This window comes from Pseudonaja textilis, chromosome 8 (assembly GCF_049901715.1).
Source record: "Pseudonaja textilis isolate UNSWEBS1 chromosome 8, rPseTex1.2, whole genome shotgun sequence".
Taxonomy (NCBI): domain Eukaryota; kingdom Metazoa; phylum Chordata; class Lepidosauria; order Squamata; family Elapidae; genus Pseudonaja; species Pseudonaja textilis.
This window is the reverse complement of record NC_141997.1, coordinates 51,996,567-52,015,853: the sequence shown is the minus strand read 5'-3', so window position 1 is coordinate 52,015,853 and position 19,287 is coordinate 51,996,567. Positions and strand designations below refer to the sequence as shown.

At 43.2% G+C, this 19,287-nt stretch overlaps 1 protein-coding gene and 1 long non-coding RNA gene across 5 annotated transcripts in view; one reads left to right on the top strand and one right to left on the bottom strand.

The window, feature by feature from the left end:
• Nucleotides 1–19,287, top strand: part of CTBP1 (C-terminal binding protein 1) — a 60,859-nt gene that overhangs the window by 10,298 nt on the left and 31,274 nt on the right. For all 4 annotated transcript variants that reach the window (XM_087938083.1, XM_087938082.1, XM_087938081.1 and 1 more), the window contains exon 2: nt 17,142–17,296. In XM_087938083.1, the coding sequence (XP_087794209.1) occupies nt 17,159–17,296 (138 nt within the window). In that variant the 5' untranslated portion in view covers nt 17,142–17,158. The remainder of the gene's footprint in view (nt 1–17,141; nt 17,297–19,287) is intronic.
• LOC148125198 (uncharacterized) lies at nt 12,801–16,988 on the bottom strand. Its single transcript, XR_015744468.1, has 2 exons — nt 16,731–16,988; nt 12,801–14,757 (listed from the first exon to the last, which is right to left on the bottom strand). It is a non-coding gene; the product is annotated as an uncharacterized LOC148125198 (long non-coding RNA).

The window sequence follows — 19,287 nt, the reverse complement described above, 5'->3', positions numbered from 1 at the left end:
TCCCCTCATGTTAGCTCAGGGATTCTGGGAGTTGAAGTCCACAAGTCATACATTTGCTAAGTTCGATGACCTTTGGTTTAAGGGCTCACAACAAGCCTCTTTACTAAGCTTGTAACTTTGATCTTTGGCCATTATGGCCCCTCTTCCCAATTCTCCCCCCCCCCCGCCACCTGAGGCAAGGGATGCTCTGCCATTAGTAGTGGCTGAAGAACCTTTAAGAAGATCTCATCTCCCCCCCTGCCCCCACCACATGGGGATCTCCCCCCAGGGTCCCTGGACATCCGGTCTCCACATAGTGGGGAGACGGGGACAACTACCTTTGTTTCCAGCCTCTATAACGCCTTCACTTTGCACCATCCCCATCGTGGCTTCTTACTTCCCTGGGCTCTCTGTCTTTCGGCCTCTCTCTGTTCCTAAGAGATTAAAGCAAATGTATTTTTAGAGCCCAAAAAATAAAAAATAAAATTGAAGCATTTTCTTCTCCGCATTTCCTGTGCCGCTCTCAATCTCCTTTTCTTCTTCTCCTTCTTCTTCTTTCTTCAACAAAACCACTGGGCTAAATTTAGATAGTTTTATCTCCAGGGCAGGACGTGCCGCAGTGCTTCTCTTTCAGTGGTTCTCTCTCTACCCTTTCCACGAGACAAGACGTAGCAGCACCACGTGAGCGCCATAAGACGAAGCCTTCTTTGCCATTTATTCTTAAACGCTGCCCCCCCCTCCCCAAGTCCATGAAGGCCCTGGATGAATTAAGTAATCCCCAATATAGAGTCTCTCTTCCGGGGGCTGTAAGATGGAGAACCGCCACAGAAATACAGGTAACCCTCAACTCACCACAGTCCGTTGAGTAGCCAAAGTTACAAGACTGCGGAGGAAAAGAGACTTGTGTCCGTTTTTCACACTTAGCGCCTTGCAGCGTCCCCGTGGTCACGTGATCAAAATCCCCGTTTGCTTGGCAGCTGGTTCCTATTTGGAGTAGATGACCTACAAGATCCCCCCTTTCAACTCTGTTGATTTTTGTTAGTTTGTAGTTAAAATATTTATGGTGGTTGCAATGTCCTAGGGTGGCGATAGTGCACCTTTTCGGCGCCGAGTGCTGGTGCATGCATGGCTGTTTTGGGGACATTTTTGGGGCCGTTTTCAGGTGGAAACACAGTTTGAAAATGGCCCCCCAAATTGGCCCTGCCTTTTTTCTTTTTTCTGAGGCCTGACTACAACTGTCCAAAAGTAAGTAGTAGGGCAGCTTCGTCCCCACCATAGCTTAATTTTTACCCGTCCACTCTGGAATGGGTGGGCTCTTAATTAGGGCTTATTTTTTGGGGGGGCGGTAGGGCTTATATTGGGTGCATGTGTAAAAATCAAGCTAGGACTTACTTTCGGGGTAGGTCATATTTTTGAGGAAATGGGAGCAAAGACCTGCTAGTCTTTGGCTGCAGAAATCCAAGAGTCTGCCAGTGCCTTTCCCAACCAACAGAATTTTTTAAAAAAATTAAAAACAACACAAGTTTTTGAGAATTGCAGATCAGCTCTAGACGCCTCGGTTGGATGCGTGTCTAGAGAGATGAGCTGCTTTTTTCTTTTGAATAAAATCCCTAAATTAGGGGAAGGTCCTCCCAGACTTTTCCTGGCTCCTTTTGTTCCCCATCGGGGTCCTGGGTTGCTAACCCATATTTCAAGGGAGTCGCACAAATGCAGACGGATGCCTCCATAAATCTGTTTTCCTAAATTTTAAGGTTGGCTCTTGGAATCCCCGAAGGACGTCTTGCTAATCTACCCTCCCCCTGGGGTCTTTGTTCTTAATTCGAGGCTGTTCAGTGGTGGGATTCATTGGGCCCCCCCCTGCTTTTTCCCTTAATTATGCATATACCTTTGCTTCTTGCTTTGTGTTTGCCGGTGAGGTCCCTGGTTAGCAGCTCGCTCGCTCCGTCTCGCCCATGCAATCTTTAAAGTTGACCCAGGTAGGCCTAGGTTTCTATTCTAAGCCACGGCCGTATCGAAGAAAAATAAGCTTTTGTCTGCGGAAGAATAGGCTGTGTTTTAAACTTCAACTGTGCCGATAAAGAGACCGCTTGGCGTGCACCAATTCCAGAGGAAGAGACGTACACAATAGTTCCCTTGTGCCGTTCGGGTAGGAAATCATTAATTAGGTAGGAGGTAAGCTTGGAAGTGGAATTGCTAATTTTCCTTGACTCACCTTTGTAAATAACGTTCATAAATCGGACAGAGTTCACCGGGGAGCCCTTGATGAAAGATTCCACGTTTTCTTTCCAGCTCCTTTTCCTTTCAGTTCTGCAGTTTTTATCTGACTAAGGTGAAGCCGCTTAATCTTTCCTTGAACTCTTGAGGTCTTTGATCAACTTCTAAGTCTGGGGGAGAAGCCACAGAGGTGGATTTGGACTCTATGGTGCCTTTATCTGCCAGGTTGCAACACTGAAGAATACAGTTCTTTGTTTAGACTTTTCCTTTGAAGCAGAATGCCCTAAATCACAGGCTCCCAAACTGGCAACTTTTAAGACTTGTGGACTTCAACTCCCAGAATTCCTCCTGGGAGTTAAAGTCCACAAGTCTTAAAATTGCCAAGTTTGAGGACTCCTGCCCTGAATCCAAAACTTTTTGGCTGTCTAGTTTACCTGATGTCTCCCTTCTCTTATTTGGGACAGAGACCAGAGAGAAGTTATTGCAACTGAGACTTTGGGTCAGAAGTGACTCTCTTTATTTCTTCCATCAGCAAAGAAAACAAAAACAAAAAAACATCTATCCATCCAGCCTGGAACTATTGCCAAGATATTTGAGCTGATCTCTGGAAATTGTTCTTTGCACTTTGTGGTTGTGAATGATATACTTGTCTCTTGTATTTTGCCGAAAAACAATCGCACCTTTGATGAAACCAGAATGGGACACGTGAGGTCCTCAGTATAGAAACATGTTCCAGCAAGATGATTAGGGAACTGGAGGCCAAAACCCCATGAAGAATGGTTGCAGAAGAAGAATACTTTATTGCCCAAGTGTGATTGGACACACGAGGAATTTGTCTTGGTGTAAATAATTGGGTAGGTCTAGTTTGATGAAAAGAAGGACTAGGGGAGACGTGATTTAATATCTCAGGGGCTGCCCCAAAGAAGAAGAAGGGGTCAACCTCTTCTCCAAAGCACCTGGAAGTAGGACAAGAAGCAATGGATGGAAACTAATCAAGAAGGGAAGGAACTTGGAACTAAGGAGAAATTTCCTGACAGTGAGAATAATTAATCATTGGAACAACTTCCCTCCAGAAGCTGTGAATGCTCCAACACTGGAGGTTTTTAAGAAGAGTTTGAACACGTTTTTGTCTGAAATGGTATAGGGTTTCCTGCCTGAGCAGGGGGTTGGACTAGAAGACCTCCAAGGTCCCTTCTGACTCTTATTATTCTGTTTTGTGCTTCTGCTTTTGGTACAACTTGGAGAGGTAGTTATGGACGTAGAGATGAATGTCCATTCTGAATGGAGAGGCTGGTCAGAACCTGAGGCCTGTGACTTCACTAAGTTCAGATGTGAGGCATTTTCTGCACTGTGAAATGTTTCCCTGTGCAGATTTGGTTATTCTGAGGCAGTTTTGTGTTTTCTCTTATTTAAAAGTCACGACTTGTATTGGGGTTGGCACCCAAGTAAATATGCAGAGCTGGGCTCCAGGAAGAGTTAGAAAAAACCCCTACGTTTCACTCATCATATCTTATTTGAATAATTCAAAGAAAAGATTAACGAAGGGATTTAACTGGTTTCACCCTTTGTTATGCGTAGGATCCCTCGTCAGTTCTCAGACTCAAGTTTCAAAAAGTCGAGCTTTATCTTTTAAAGACTTTTGCCATCTTGTACTTATTCCCAAGGGAGCTTTTCTTGCATTGTGAATAATTTCTTTCGTACTTATTATTGATTGTCCTCCAGTTCTCCCCAGATTCTAAAAACTGCCGCTGATGATCCGAGAGAGAGAGAGAGAGAGAGAGAGAGAGAGAGAGAGAGAGAGATTTGGGGGCATCCAATATTTCTTCTTTCTATCCTGGTCTTTCAAATGGCTGCTTTCCCACGCAGCCCTAACCTAAAGTTTTTGCAAACCACGTTGCAGTCCCATTCTAGTCTAGTATGCTGTTCTCACCTGCCCAGTGTGTTCCTTACAGTCTTGAACGATAATCCAATTTCATATATTTTTTCCTTTCCCACCCAACTCGTTTTTCTTTTGTTTAAGAAATAGAACACGCTGCTGAAAGGAGTGACGGACATTTTATAAACAAAATATTACTGTTTGCAATGTCGAATGCAGTATGACCCCCACAGTACGGGGTTCTTGTCACTTGAAGTAGCAATTTGCAGAATGCCAAATTTTCTTTTCTGTGCATGGCTGAAGTGGAAGGGCCTGCCTAAAATAACATTTAATGGCTGTATTAACAGGAAATCCTCCATCAACACAGAGGTAAAACCCGTCGGATGGCTGATTAACGCTTGTTGGAAGAACCAACATGACAACTTGTCCAATTGTTTGCTGAACTTGAGCTGTTCTGAATACTCTTGATGTGGTAGGATTAGAAATAGATCAGTGTCAGTCAGCAGCAGGGAGAACCTGTCCCAGTGATGCTGGATAGGTTATTGTGTGAATGTTAGGCTTCGGTGTTTTCGTACCTGATGACTCTTGACTCTTGACCAAGGTATCTTTTCCTTTTATGTACCCTGAGAGCATTTGCACCAAGACAAATTCCTTGTGTGTCCTATCACACTTGGCCAATAAGGAATTCTATTCTATTCTATTCTATTCTATTCTATTCTATTCTATTCTATTCTATTCTATTCTATTCTATTCTATTCTACTCTATTCCTATTCTATTCTACTCTACTCTCTATCTACCCTACTCTACTCTTCATTCCAATATTCTATTCTATTCTATTCTATTCTATTCTATTCTATTCTATTCTATTCTATTCTATTCTACTCTATTCCCTATTCTATTCTACTCTACTCTACTCTACCCTACTCTACTCTTCATTCCAATATTCTATTCTATTCTATTCTATTCTATTCTATTCTATTCTATTCTATTCTATTCTATTCTATTCTATTCTATTCCTTACTCTATTCTATTCTATTCTATTCTATTCTATTCTATTCTATTCTATTCCTTACTCTATTCCTTATTCTATTCTATTCTATTCTATTCTATTCTATTCTATTCTATTCTACTCTACTCTACTCTACTCTACTCTACTCTTTCCTACTCTATTCTATTCTTATTCTTACTCTTTTCTGCTCTGCTCTGCTCTGCTCTGCTCTCTTCTCTTCTCTTCTCTTCTCTTCTCTTCTCTTCTCTTCTCTTCTCTTCTCTTCTCTTCTCCATTCCAAAGGCTTTTATCTCTTAAGAGAGGGGCCATTACCTTGCAGCCTTACTCCCGAGTCGCCCATGCTACTGCAGATGCTCTTTCTTTTGAGCAGCCCTGCGCACGCATGCACGCACTGGGCACAGGCTCCTCGGGGAGCTCTTCATCGCTGCTGCCAGCCTCCACCATCTCCGAAGGCAGCACTCCACTTCCTGGTGGTCCTGGCCCCATCCCTGCATCACACATGGGCCCCTCATCCGAGTTCTCGCTCTCCGAGAGCTCAGCCGTCCGCACCTGTGGCTGGCGAACCACAACAGTCACTAATGAAACTGTTTTTAAGTTGAGGATTACCTACAGTTTTATCTATCACTCAGTTTTGGTTTCTTTTTTTGGATGAGAGAGAATGTAAGTATCTTTATTCCAAAAAAGGAAGGAATGAAGGGAAGGAGGGAAGGAGGGAGAGAGAGAGAGAGAAAGAAAGAAAAAAGTAAATTCATGAGTTTCACCAAAAGGATTAGATGCAAAGTAATAATATCTCAGTAACAAATTGGTTGCACATTGAAGCTCAATAAACACTTCTTTGGGTTGGCTGACCAGAAAATATGCAAACACCACTTCTATATTTGAAGCATTGCGAATCGGCTTTTCTAAGAGCTTCCTGTAGAAGGGAACTAGCCGCAGATGCGTTTTTTAATTTTTTTTTTTGCCAGTCATTGCGTAGCTCATAAGACAATCTGAGTTTACTTGTTGTTTACCCCTGCCTGCTGCCAGAGATATTTTACTTGAGTGGACTGTATGATTTGAAGCTTTTGAAGCTGATGCAATATGACAATGGACTGTACTTTTGATGCCGTGAACTAGAGTACGGCGAAGGCTTGCCATTGTTGTGAGGTTGTATAACATCCTGCAACTCCGATCCATGCACCCGTTCATCCTGGGATGCTATAAACATCTCCCAAAGGATTCTGATTAAAAGACCAATAAAGAAAGCAGAGCTCGGCAGCCGGAAGCAATAAAAGCCAAAATCCCTAAATGCACTGAAAATTCAGTGGCCCGTGGAGGGTGTCCTGCCCCTGTGGGCATGACAAACAGCTGACAGAGGAGACAGTGGGAGTGTGGCTCCATTGGCTGTGGAAGAAACTGGGGAAGGGCAAAGTCCGGCTGGGCAGAGCAGAGGAGAGCTAGAACAAGGGAGAGGGAATTTGGAGGAAGACTCAGGCCCACCCCCTCTTCATCTTAGGGCATGCAGGGAGGAATGGAGAAGGGAGCAAAGTGGGTTGCGTGGCTCACGGGGGAGGAAAGGGCCCTGATTCCCTTCATTAGCCATATCTGGGAAGAGAGTTTAAAACAATGCATGCTGAGTGCGGCAGCTGTTGGGAGCAAACATGACTTTATATTGTGTTGACTTTGGTTGTCTGCGTTCCTGGCATCTTCCCAACCACGTTGAGTTATTTCCGTGCTTCACGTCTGGAATTCCTTCTCCTGCCCTGCCAGACTAATGACCTCATTTTGCTTTGATTGGACTTTAAGTTACAGTTTGTGTGTACCTTGTTTTGGACTGAATTTTCTACAGTCAAAGGCTTTTCCCGGGAGAGTTTTTCTCCACCCAGAAAGTAACCTGGACATTGGGGGAAAAAGTGGAGCTAATAAAAGGTCTCCTATTGATTATCTGACTGTGTTGCCTTTGTGCCACGCCCCTTTGAGTCATCACAGAGGGAATCTGAAGTCATTAATGCCCTATTTCTTCACAGGAAGCTTATATTTCACGCGATAAAAATTATATGGCTTAAAATTGACGTGTTTTAGCAGTGGAAGTTCTATCTGTCCGTCTATCTATCTATCATCTCTCTATCTCTAATCTCTTGTCTGTCTGTCTGTCTCATCTCTGTATCTCATATCTTATCTGTCTGTCCGTCCAGCCATCCAGCCATCTTTTAATCCATCATGCCTGTCTCTGTATATTTGGACTGACTTGCTGTCCATAAATCAACTGTCTGTAACTGAGCCTGCAATTTCAGTCATAAGTCGAGATGGTCCTTAAACGAGTCACCATGTGACTGTCCTCAATTTATGACCTTTTTTTTACAGCCATCGTAAAATGTGATAGCGGCAGTAATTAAACCATGTCATTGCTCACTATGGGCCGGATTTTGGCACTACCATTCACTTTGTTGTTCCATAAATATATTTCTGCTGACGCTTTCCGTAAAGTTTTCATTTTTTTCATCGTTGTTCTTATTTAGCCTCGTGGAAAATAGATGTTTCTGCCAACTTCCTTTCTCTGACTTCAGGAAGAGCCTCCCGCAACCGTTCCCGCTGATTTTAAATGCTGATTTTAAATGCTGCATTGCACCTAATGTCTTCTCGCTTGTAGAGCGGTGTGTGTGTGTGTGTGTGTATGTGTATGTATATATATATATATATATATATATATATATATATATATGTATATGTATATGTATATGTATATGTATATGTATATATATATATATATTCTCTTTCCTGCCAGTTAAATCAATAAACTCTCATCACGATCGCCAGAATTCAGGTCTTAGCAGGGTACCTTAACTCAGCAGTAGAAAAATAGAATTTTTCTCTGTAGTTACTATGTTTGGGAGTTTCTGAAATTATGGAGCGCCAACTTCCCAATATCTCTGGAAATTATGAAATGATGAAATTTAGCTGGACGAAGCACGAACTCTCAAGAGCTTCTAGCATTTCAAGCTAACTCACCCGGAGACTAACTTTAACCGTTAACAGGGCAGGTTAGAATTAAGTTAGATAATCATCTTACGGCTGCAATTGAGCCTCAAAATTTCTGTTGCTAAGTGAAGCATTTGTCAAGTGAATTTTGCCCCATTTTGCAACCTTTCTTGCTTACCGCTGTTAAGTGAATCACTGCAGTCATTCAGTCAATTGCCAGGCATCTGAATTCTGGCTGCTGTGACGGTTACAGGAGTGAAAAGTGATCATAAGTCAGCGCTGTCGTAACTTTGAATGGTCCCTAAATGAACTGTTCTAAGTCAAGGGCTAACCTTTGTAAAACAAGTGGTTTTGATTCCCCAGATTCTGCAGTTTTCTTAGTACGAGAATAACCTTTTAATTTTAATTGCAGAAAACTGCCTGCAAATTTGAATATACTCAGGTGGCATTTGGTAATTAGAGATGAAATGCAGTAGTTTCCTCCCCCCTCCCTTCCCAATCAGAATGCTTTAAATAAAAATAAAAATAAAAACCTACTAAATAACCACGCTGTGCTGTTATTGCACTGGAAACATTGCTGCCACAAATAGTTCTAGCCAAAGGGAGGATATGAATCAGAGCGAAAGCTCTAGTCTATAGAAAGCCTCCAGAAGTTAATCTCTCAGGGGAAAAAATAATAGAGGTTTCTGTCTCCAATGGAGATAAAACGATTCTAAAAAGAGTTCCGAATAGGTAATGCAGAATTAAAAATGGTAAAGGGTTTTTTTGTTTTAATGTTTTGTTTTGTTTTAAAAAGAAAACCAATTGAAGTCGCTTTTCGTAGCTCTGTGTTTTGTCCCACGGATGCCATTATTTCAAATGATGTAGTTCAGCGGGTGTTGAATAGTTTTGCATTAAAATCAAAATAATTTTCCCGTATTGAGACTGATTGAACCTTTCCTGCAGAACAACACACACACACACACACACACACACACACACACACACACACTTTAAAAGGAGGGAAATTAAACAGTCTTCTACTGGGTCATTGCTTCCTTTCCTACACTGTCTTGGTTTGTAACATATAGGGCTACTCATGAGTGTGTAGTAGTTGATGTACTTGAGGGGGGTGTGTGTGAGAGAGAGAGAGAGAGAGAGAATGAGAGAAAGAAAAAAAAGAGAGAGAAAGAGAAAGAAAGAGGAAGGGAGAGAGAAAGAAAGAAAGAGAAAAATAGAGAACGAGAAAGAGGAAAAAAGAAAAAGAGAAATAAAGAGAAAAAAGAGAGAGAGAAAGAGAGAGAAAGAGAAAGAAAGAGATAAAGTGTGTGTGTGTGTGTGTGTGTGAGAGAGAGAGAGAGAGAGAGAGAGAGAAAGAAAATAACTCTTAAAAAAATCAGTTGGCATCTCCAGGGACTTTGCTCATTGGAAGGTCACAAAAGGGGATCATGTGACTCCCGGGATGCCGCAACCGTCATAAGTACATGCCAGTTGCCAGGCCTCTTGAGATTTGATCCCATGACCGAGGGACGGCTGCAAGTGTGAAAAAAACGGTCACGAATCTCTTTTTTCAGTGCCATTGCAAACGAACCATCGTGAGACGGGGCCAACTTATATAATGGAGTGCTTTGTTTGTAAAACACGACAATTTACTACAGACTCCTAAACTCTTCTTGCAATTCTATGTTGTATTATGAAGAATAATGTTGTGTAAAGCAATGGTCGCCAACCAGTGGGCTGGGGAACACTGGTGGCCCATGAGAAAATGTTGTGGTCCGCAGAGAAATGTCCCCCCCAAAGCAATTAATCCAGGCTGCGTGGGAACACAAGGCTGTGCCGCCCACATGGCCCACGGGAACACAAGGCTTGCGTCGCTTGCACTGTGAACAACACGAGGTAGTGAGGGAAGGGGGAAAGGCCAGAGGGGGGGAACTTGCCCCACTCGCCCCATGCACCTGGCCTGGCCACTGGGCTGCTTCTTTCCGCTTCTTTCTTCTTCTGCTTTTGTCTGCATGCAAGGAAAGCAGCCAAAGTCTGTCTTTCTCTCCCCCAAACTCCACCAGAAATGAGTCTTGCAAGGCCTCCTGCGCCAAGAGGCTGCACTAGCAAAGACTCATTTCTGGTGGAGTTTGGGGGAGAGAAAGAAAGACTTCTGCTGCTTCTGCTGCTTTCCTTGCATGAAGCCAAAAGTCTCTCCCCTTTCTCTCTCCCTGAGAACGGAGCTGGAGACGGTATCGTGCGATCCCAAATAAAGAACGATCGATCAGTGGGAAAACGGGGTGGAGGATTTTCCTGCAGACTTTTTTGGGGATTTTCCCAGGGTCTCTGGGATTTAAAATGATGAGTTGGGTGGTCCCTGAGATCCAAAAGGTTGGTGACCCCTGGTGTAAAGGATGCTGTAGTTTTGTTTCTGAGTTTAGCTTGGAAAGTTGGATTTGTTTGTCTTCTCACCTGGTAGATTAGCTGAAAATAATAGACTCTTTTGACTGATGGTTTGCAATGCTATAACTAAGCAGGGAAACTGGATATGCCCTCCATTAATCTTTGGGTTGAACTTGACGGTTTCTATATGCCAACCTGGTAATCAATTCAAAACACGTTACCTTGCATGTTGACATCAATACAGGTAAATAGACATCAATTCACAGTTAAAACTGACAGCTGTTTTATTGCTGGCTGACAGATGTTAATATCAGATGATATTTTGGCCCTAGATCATCTCTTTAAAAAGGGCTTTTTTGAGAGCATCCATCAATTCTGATTTCTTGATCCATGGGTTTGAAATAATTCCCCTTATCGAACGGATGAAAAATTGCAGAATCTTCAAGACAAGAAATAGGTTTCAGTTCAGAATCATGTTCCAACCGTTAATAGCAAAAAAAATAAAATAAAATAGTTTGAAAAATATCCGGAGTGGACAAGAGATTTGCTCAAATTAATAATAGCCTTTATAGAGAATGCGATCCAGAATAAACGGCGGAGCAAGAGGTCTCTCTGCCCCAGGAGTTTTCTGTCAAATGAAGGCTTTTATCTCTGTAGAATTGTTAGATAAATAATTAAAAATACATTTGGAAAACATGAAAGGCTTAAACGTAAATTCCCTAAATGTTGTACATTCAAAATTAAGGTTACTCTGCAGATTTAACATAAGAGCTGTAGTTTTTTTTTTTTTTAAGATCGCATGTTAGCCTTGGCACGTATTAAGCATCAGGTTACTAAGCCCCCTAACTACATTTTGCAAAGTTTGTGATATATTGTGATGTTTGTGGGTCCTTCCAGAGTTGTGTGTGCTGCATCGCTGGAGGTCTTGAAGAAAAGATAGGATAGCCATTTGGCCGGGATGCAATAAGATTTCCTACCAGGGGGTTGGACTAGAAGACCTCCAAGGGTCCCTTCCAGCCTGATGAGGCTATATCTTTGGGATTGCTGAAGGGTCTTTGTCATTGTTTTGAGGTCCCACTAAATCCACAAAGCTTGTAACTTCAAGTAATTGATACCCTGTTTTCTTGCAAATACGACGTACCCTGAAAATAAGTCCTACCTTGATTTATACATGTGCGCCCAATAATTTTTACACGTGTACCCAATTAAGTTTGCTTGGAAAAGGCACCTGCAGCTTCTTGGTTTTCTGCAGCCAAGGACTAGAAGGTCTCTGCTCCTGTTTCCCCCCCAAATACAACCTACCCTGAAAGTAAGTCCTAATTTGATTTTTACACGTATGCCCAATGTAAGCCCTAACCCCCAAATAAGCCCCAATTAAGACTCCCAGCCACTCCAGAGTAGACAGGTAAAAACTAAGCTTGAGTGGGGATGAGTGGTGGTAGAGCTGCCCTACTATTACCTTTGGACAGTTGTAGCCAGGCCTTGCACACCCCGACACCTGCCTCGCCGGCCCATTTCTTCTGCAGCCGGCAAGGCTGGCAAGGCTTTCTTGAAGGCCTCTGGACCTGAGAACAAAGCTCTGGATCGATCCAGAGCTCTATTATCAACTGCAAAGGCCTTCAGGAAACCTTGCCGGCCACAGAAGAAGTTCTTGAAGGCCTCTGACAGCAAAAAGGAGGCTGGGGGTGACACATAAAAGTGGGGTTAGTCAGTGAATGGCATCTCCCGAAAATAAGACCTGGTGCCCTTTTTGGGTGGCAAAAAAATATATAAGACAGGGTCTTATTTGGGGGGAAACACAGTACTTAATGCCCTCATTGCAATAATCACTTCCCAGTTCTGCTGAGTTGATTGTTGAGTAGGTTCTCAAGAAGCCTGAACCTCTAGCGCTGTTCTTTTTTTAAGAATAGAGTTGGAAGGAACCTTAAGAGGTTCTCTAATTCAACCCTTTGCTCAAGCGGCAGATTCTATACCATCCCTGTCAAATGGCTGTCTAGTCGCTTCTTAAAAACTTCCAGTGATGGAGAATTCACAACTTCTGTAGGCAAGCTCTTCCACTGGTTAATTGCCCGCACTTTTAGGAAGTTCCTCCTTAATTCCATATGGCTTTTCTCCTTTATTAGTTTCCATCCATCGTTTCTTGTTCTGCCCTCAGGTGCTTCGGAGAATAACTTGACCCCCTCTTCTTTGTGCCAGCCCCTCAAATATTGGAAGACTGCTATCATGTTACCCCTAATTCTTCTTTTCTTTAGACTAGCCAAACCTACTCTTCGTACAATGGCCTGCAGGGCTAATTTTTAAGCAAGTTTTAAGAGATTTGTAGAGTTTTTGTAACTCTTCCCTGGCCACGGATAAGTGTTAATTTATTCCTAGGCATCAAGGGCAGCAAAATGGTTGACATATTTGATATATCAGTATTTATTATTTACCTTCAAGATCTACTGAAGCCAGCAGGACATTAATGGAAGATGACAACCTGCATTTGACAAGGTTCAGACAGGACTTAACACATTTGAATGTCTCATCTTTTTGCGTTTTTTCCCCCCAACCTCTTAATGTCGCTTTCCGTATTTTTGTGGGTTTTCTTTTTAAAGCAAAAAAAAAAAAATGTCCAAGAAACAGAGGTTTGTGTGAACAAGAAGTTTAAAAAGTTTCGGAGGCTGTACAAACAAGTTAAAATATATGGAAAAAGGAGGCCCAAATGACAAGTTGTCTCCCAGGACTGTAAATAAACTGAAAAGTGGAATTAATGACTCTGAAAATAAAATCCAGTTTAAGAAATAGCAGATTGATAAGCGTTCCTGGAATTTGAATTGTTTTTAACCAAGCTTACGTTACAATCAAAGGCTTGTCAAAATGTGTATTAATTTAATTTGCAGTTATAGCTAACAGAGCATATTTATCTTGAGTCTTACACACCGTTTTCTTGAAAATAAGAAGATTGGGTTTTTTTTTTCTTTAATCAGATGATTATTTTTGAGTGCTACACTGACCAGGGTTACTTTTTTGTATGTTTGAATGCAGGAAACTCAGTCATTTATTCTATGTAGTTATTATTTACTTACTCAGCTCCTATAGGTGCTCAACTCTGGATGGCTAACTCGAGTTTAGTTGAATGGACCATAGAATAAGACTAGATGGCTACTAAGCGGGACATTTGTTAAGTGAGTTTTGCCCCATTTTACAACTTTTCCCGCTACTGTCGTAAGTATGAGTCCGTTTCCAAGCATCTGAATTTTGCTCCTGTGACTGTAGAAATGCTGCAATGGTTCTAAGGGTAAAAAAAACGGCCATAAGTCCCTTTTTTCCAGTACTGTTGTGACTTTGGTCACTAAATGAACTGCTGTAAGTCAAGGACTACCTGTATTAGTTATGTATGGAATACGGGTGGTCCTCAACTTACAACTTTTCGATCAGTGACTGCTTTGTGTTCCTGCGGGCCATGTGGGCATCACAGCCTTGTGTTCCTGCACAGCCTGGATTAAGTGCTTTGGGAGTGACATTTCTCTGCGGACCACCAAAATTTTCTCACAAGAAATCTATATTTACACACATGTACGTATCTTTAAGCATTTTTTCCCCATTTGAATACAAAAAAAATATGGACGTGTACCCATCATTCACATACGATGGAACAATGGGCAATTGAAATCCAGACGTTTGGCAAATGGCTCACACTTATGACACAGGGTCACTGCTTTGCTGGTTGAGGATCTCTGGGAGTTGAAGTCCACAAGTGGCTGCCCAAAAGGCCAATGCAATCCTAGGGTTGCCTCAACGAAGGGATGGCACCAAGGTCATGATGAGGGATAATATCGCTTCGTTATCCTGTGCTGGTGAGCCTCCGTTTGGAATAAATTACCGTGTCCAGTTTGGGTCACCACACCGCAAGAAAAGTCGCCAAGACCCTAGGAAGGAGTGTGCAAAGAAACGCAACCAAGATGATAAGGGGACTGGAGGCTAAACCATATGTGGAATGGGTAAAGGGAATTAGACTGAGACGCGGAGCTTGTCGATCAGAAAGGTGGGCAGTTTGACGGTTCGAACCCCTAGCGCCGCATAACAGAGTGAGCTCCCGTTACTAGTCCCAGCTTCTGCCAACCTAGCAGTTCGAAAGATATAAAAAATGCAAGTAGAAAAATAAGAGACCCCTTTGGTGGGAAGAGAACAGCGTTCCATGCGCCTTCGGGCGTTGAGTCATGCCGGCCACATGACCACGGAGACGTCTCCCTACAGTGCTGGCTCTTCTTTGGCTTTGTAATGGAGATGAGCATCGCCCGCTAGTCCCAGACATGACAAACACGGATATGCAAGGGGAACCTTTACCTTTAGCCACCTGGAGTTGTAGGTGCTCCATCCCTGGAGGTAACAGATAACAATCAGAGTTGGAAGGGAGCTTATAGGTCATCTAGTCCAACCCCCCGCCCAAGTGGGAGACCCTACACTATTTCTGACAAATGGCAGTCCAGTCTCTTCTTGAAGGTCTCAAGAAAAGATTTTTCAAGAAAAGATCAGACAATCATTTTGTCCGGGGTGGTATAAGGACTCCTGCCTTGAGCAAGGGAGTTGGACTAGAAGACCTCCAGGTTCCCTCCTGCCCTAGGATTCTTTGATGTGGGTTTTGTATTTCTCTGGTTTTGCTGTTGCTCCCTGGGCTTTGAACACTCTTAAAATAATTAGCAATTAGCACACCCCATCTGTCCCTTTGCTTTCCTTGGCTTGGCCTGGGGCTGACCAGCTAATTGTTGTGTGTCTGTGTGTGTGTTTGTTTTTTAACCACTGAGCTATCCCTTCAGTGCTGCTACTAAAACTAAGATATTTAGAATTAAGATTTACAGTGTCTCAGTGCGTGTGGCATCTTATCTGTGTTATTCTTCATATTGCTGGTGCTTTTTTGCAGGAGGGTCCAAATGGGTCCAAGATGGCAGCCGTGGGAATTACAATCAAAGTTGACAAGTATTTAAGGTGTAAGAGGCCTCGGGTTGTGTAATGCCAGGGTTGCCATCTTTTCCTGGTTTAACCCACCATTCCTAACCGAAGTTGTTGGGCTGGGTAAGTTTTGAAGACAACAGAGTCGATTCAAACGTCCCATGAAAACAGTGCTTCTTTGCTGCTCATTAAAGCGGCTTAACTAAAGTCGCAGCTGCTTTCAAAGGAGTTGATTTTTGTTTCATTTAAAGCAGCTGCATCTTTTCTCAGGATTGCTCGAGAAAAGGCAGGGGGCTTAAATGAAAAGCAGGGAGGAATTGGGACTTGTGCAAAGTTGTAGCCCGTCCTTTCCAACTTGGCAGATGCTGGAAATTGTGTTTTGTTGCTTTGTCGTTGCAGTTGTGTTAAGTGAGTCTCTCCAGTTGAGACTGTATTGGCAACTGTAATTTCGGTGGTCTGCCTATGCAGGCAAACAAGATGTGATCGGTTGCAAATGGCTTTCTCATCAGAACAGCGAGAGAGTATCCTCAACAAGTTCTTTGAGAGAGCCTTGTTTTCATCGTCTTTATGATTTGGGGTGGGGTGGAATTCTAGCATCTCTAGGTGAAATTCCACCAACTGGTTCCATTTAGGATTTCCCTTATCATTCTGGCTGTATTCTCTTTACGTATATTGTCTGATATATATTCTTCTCCTAAGATATATCGTCCTATTTTCCAATTAAACTGAATGTAAATAAAACAAAATAAATAGACAAAAATAAATAGAAACAAGGTGTACAGAGAAGGGGAACAAGGGTGATTAGGGGACTGGAGGTTAAAACATGCGACGGACGGATGGAGTGTTCAGAAAATGAATAGCAGAATTCAACTCTGCAGAACTGGGACTCTAGAAAGAGGGCAGAGAAGAGCAACCAGGATGATGAGGGGACTGGAGGATGAAAGATACGATGAAAGGTTGCAGGAACTGGGCCTGGCTAGTCTAGTGAAGAGAAGGACCAGGGGAGACAGGAGAGCATCTTCCAATATTTGAGGGGCTGCCACAGAGAGGAGGAAGGGGGTCAAGCTATTTTCCAAAGCACCTGAAGGCCAGACAAGGAATAATAGATGGAAGCTGACCAAGGAGAGATTCAACCTGGAAATAAGGAGGAATTTTCTGACAGTGAGAACAATTGATTGCCGTCAGAACCTGTGGGGGCTCCAACTCTGGAGGTTTTTAACAAAAGACATTTGTCTGGAATAATACAAGGTCTCTTGTTTGAGAAAGGGGATAGACTAGAAGACCTCCAAGGCAGCGGTGGGCTACAACCAGTTTAACAACCGGTTCTGTGAGCCCGCATTTCGCCTCATGCGCTTGTGCACAGCAGCATTCAAAATACAGCCATTTGAAGCTCAGCTGCTTACCTTTTAGGGCAGCCCCGGTAAGCAGAACAGCTGAGGTGTGGAAATCGGCTACGCCGCACGACTCAGCTAAGCCAGAAAGAAGGAAATATAGGACAGGATAGGGCGAGGGGTGGGTGGGCGGAGTCAGCCGATGGTCGGAACTACCGGTTCAGTTGAACCGGTTCAAACCGGCATCGGTTCACCACTGCTCTAAAACCCTGTTCAAATATTATTCTGTAATTCTGTTCATCAGTGGAACAACCGATGTGGGTGCCCCATCGCTGGAGGTCTTTAAAGAAGAAATTGGACAGCCGTTTGTCCAGAATGTTATAAGGTGTCCTGTTGAGCACGGGGTTCGATTAGAAGACCTCCAAGGTCCCTTCCAACTCTGTTATCTGATTAAAATGTCTTTTTCCCCCCTTTTAATCTCAGGCATTCGACCTCCGATCATGAACGGCCCCATGCACCCGCGTCCCCTGGTTGCACTGCTGGATGGCCGGGACTGTACGGTAGAAATGCCGATCCTGAAGGACGTGGCCACCGTGGCCTTTTGTGATGCTCAATCCACCCAGGAAATTCACGAAAAGGTAAATCTGGAAAAAAAGGCGCTGACTATGCAAAACTTGTCTCTCAAACTCATGGCCAGGGCTTCGTTTTTTTTTTACTGAGGCGAGGATTTGGTTTTAGGAGGCTCTGAAATGAAACACAAGGATTGTGTGATTTGTCATGCCTCGAGAAGAGGCAGGGTGGGGTCTACTCCAGAGTAACCTGCTGTGGTGACCCGGGGTATGGCACAAAGGCAACCCAGTCAGATGATCAGTAGGATAATCAGTAGGAGTCCCTTTATTAGCTCCAACTTTGCCCCCAATGTCCTGGTGACCTTCTGGGCTGGAGAAAAACTCTCCCAGATAAACAGCCTTTGGCTGCAGATAATCAAGTCCAAAACATGGTCAACAAAAACTGTAACTATAAGTCCAATAAAGGCAAAATGATGTCATTAGTCCGGCAGGGCAAGAGAAGGAATTCCAGACTGTGAAGGCATGGCAATAACTCAACTTGGTTGGGAAGACACAAGATAAACTCACGTTTGCTCCTAGCAGATGCTGCACTCAGCTTGCATCTCTTTTAAACTCTCATTCCCAGGTGTGGCTAGTGAAGGGAATCAGGGCCCTTTCCTCCCCCACAAGCCATGCAACCCATGTTGCTCCCTTCTCAATTCCTCCCTGCATGCCCTAGGATGAAGAGGGGGTGGGGGCCTGGGTCTTCCTCTGAACCCCCTCTCCTTTGTTCTCCCTCTCCCCTGTTTTGCCCAGCCGGACTTTGCCCTTCCCCAGTTTCCTTCACAGCCACTGGAGCCACACTCCCTCTTCCTGTCAGCTGCTCGTCAACCTCCTCGGATTCAGACTTTGGCGGGGGCAGGACACCAGTTTTCCTATAAAACTGCCCTGCCTGCTCTGGGAAAACTCTCCCTGTGTTTGAAGAATGGCTAACATCTTCTTCCCTGGATAATGAGTTTGTTCTGTCCGGGGAAAAATAATCCCTAATTATGAACTGGAAATTTGCAAGTGTCTTCTATTGTAGCAGAGCACTTTTGACTCTGCCAGCTAGTTTTGCACAGGGAGTCCTCAACTTATAACAGTTCGTTTAGGGACCGTTCAAATGGTGCTGAAAAGAAGCGACTTACGACCGTTTTTCCACACTGTTGTGGCATCCCCATGGTCTCATGAGGCTTGGCAACTGGCATGTACTTATGTCGGTTGCAGGGTCCCAGGGTTACGTGATCCCCTTTTAATGACCTTCTGACAAGCAAAGTCAGTGGGGAAGTGAGACTCCCTTAAGAACCTTGTGTACCAGCTTAACGACTTCGGCACTTCGCTTAACAAATGTGGCAAGAAGGCTCATAAAATGAGGACAGAACTCACTGTTTCGCTTAGCATCAGAAATTTTGGGCTCTGTGGTAGTCGTAAGTCAAGGACTGCCAGTCACTGGAGAAGCACAATGAGCCAAAGGAAAATGGAATCTTAACTGGTTTAATAGTAATGAGTAAATAATAATAATAATAATAATAATAATAATAATAATAATAATAATAATAATAATAATAATAATAATGAAATAGGTTTACTTACATGCCAATCTTTAACGTTGTTCCTTCCACACATTGTGTGTTTGTCAACTTTGGAAGCCACATTCCACGGGGGTGGATTCAATTGAGTGGCTCTAAGTAGACAAAATAATTCGTTGATGATATCTTAAAAAAAATTCTTCCCTTCAATTGTGTCCGATTTTCAGAGATTGCCTGAAGAACTCTCTGCAATTTTCTTGGCAAGGTTGTTCAGAAAGTGCTTTTTCGTGTCCTCCTTCCCACCTAATGATTCATGGGATATTAACTGACAGAACTATTGTATAAATTACTAAGATAACACAGCGGCATTTTGCATGATATGATACAGCTACCATCATCAGTAGCCTATAAATCACCTTTGTTATCATCAGATTAGGAAGGGTTGGGATAGATTGTCCTTGTGTATGGGTGTGTGTGTCTGGTAAATATGGTTTTGAACCCAGGAGCTTGTCT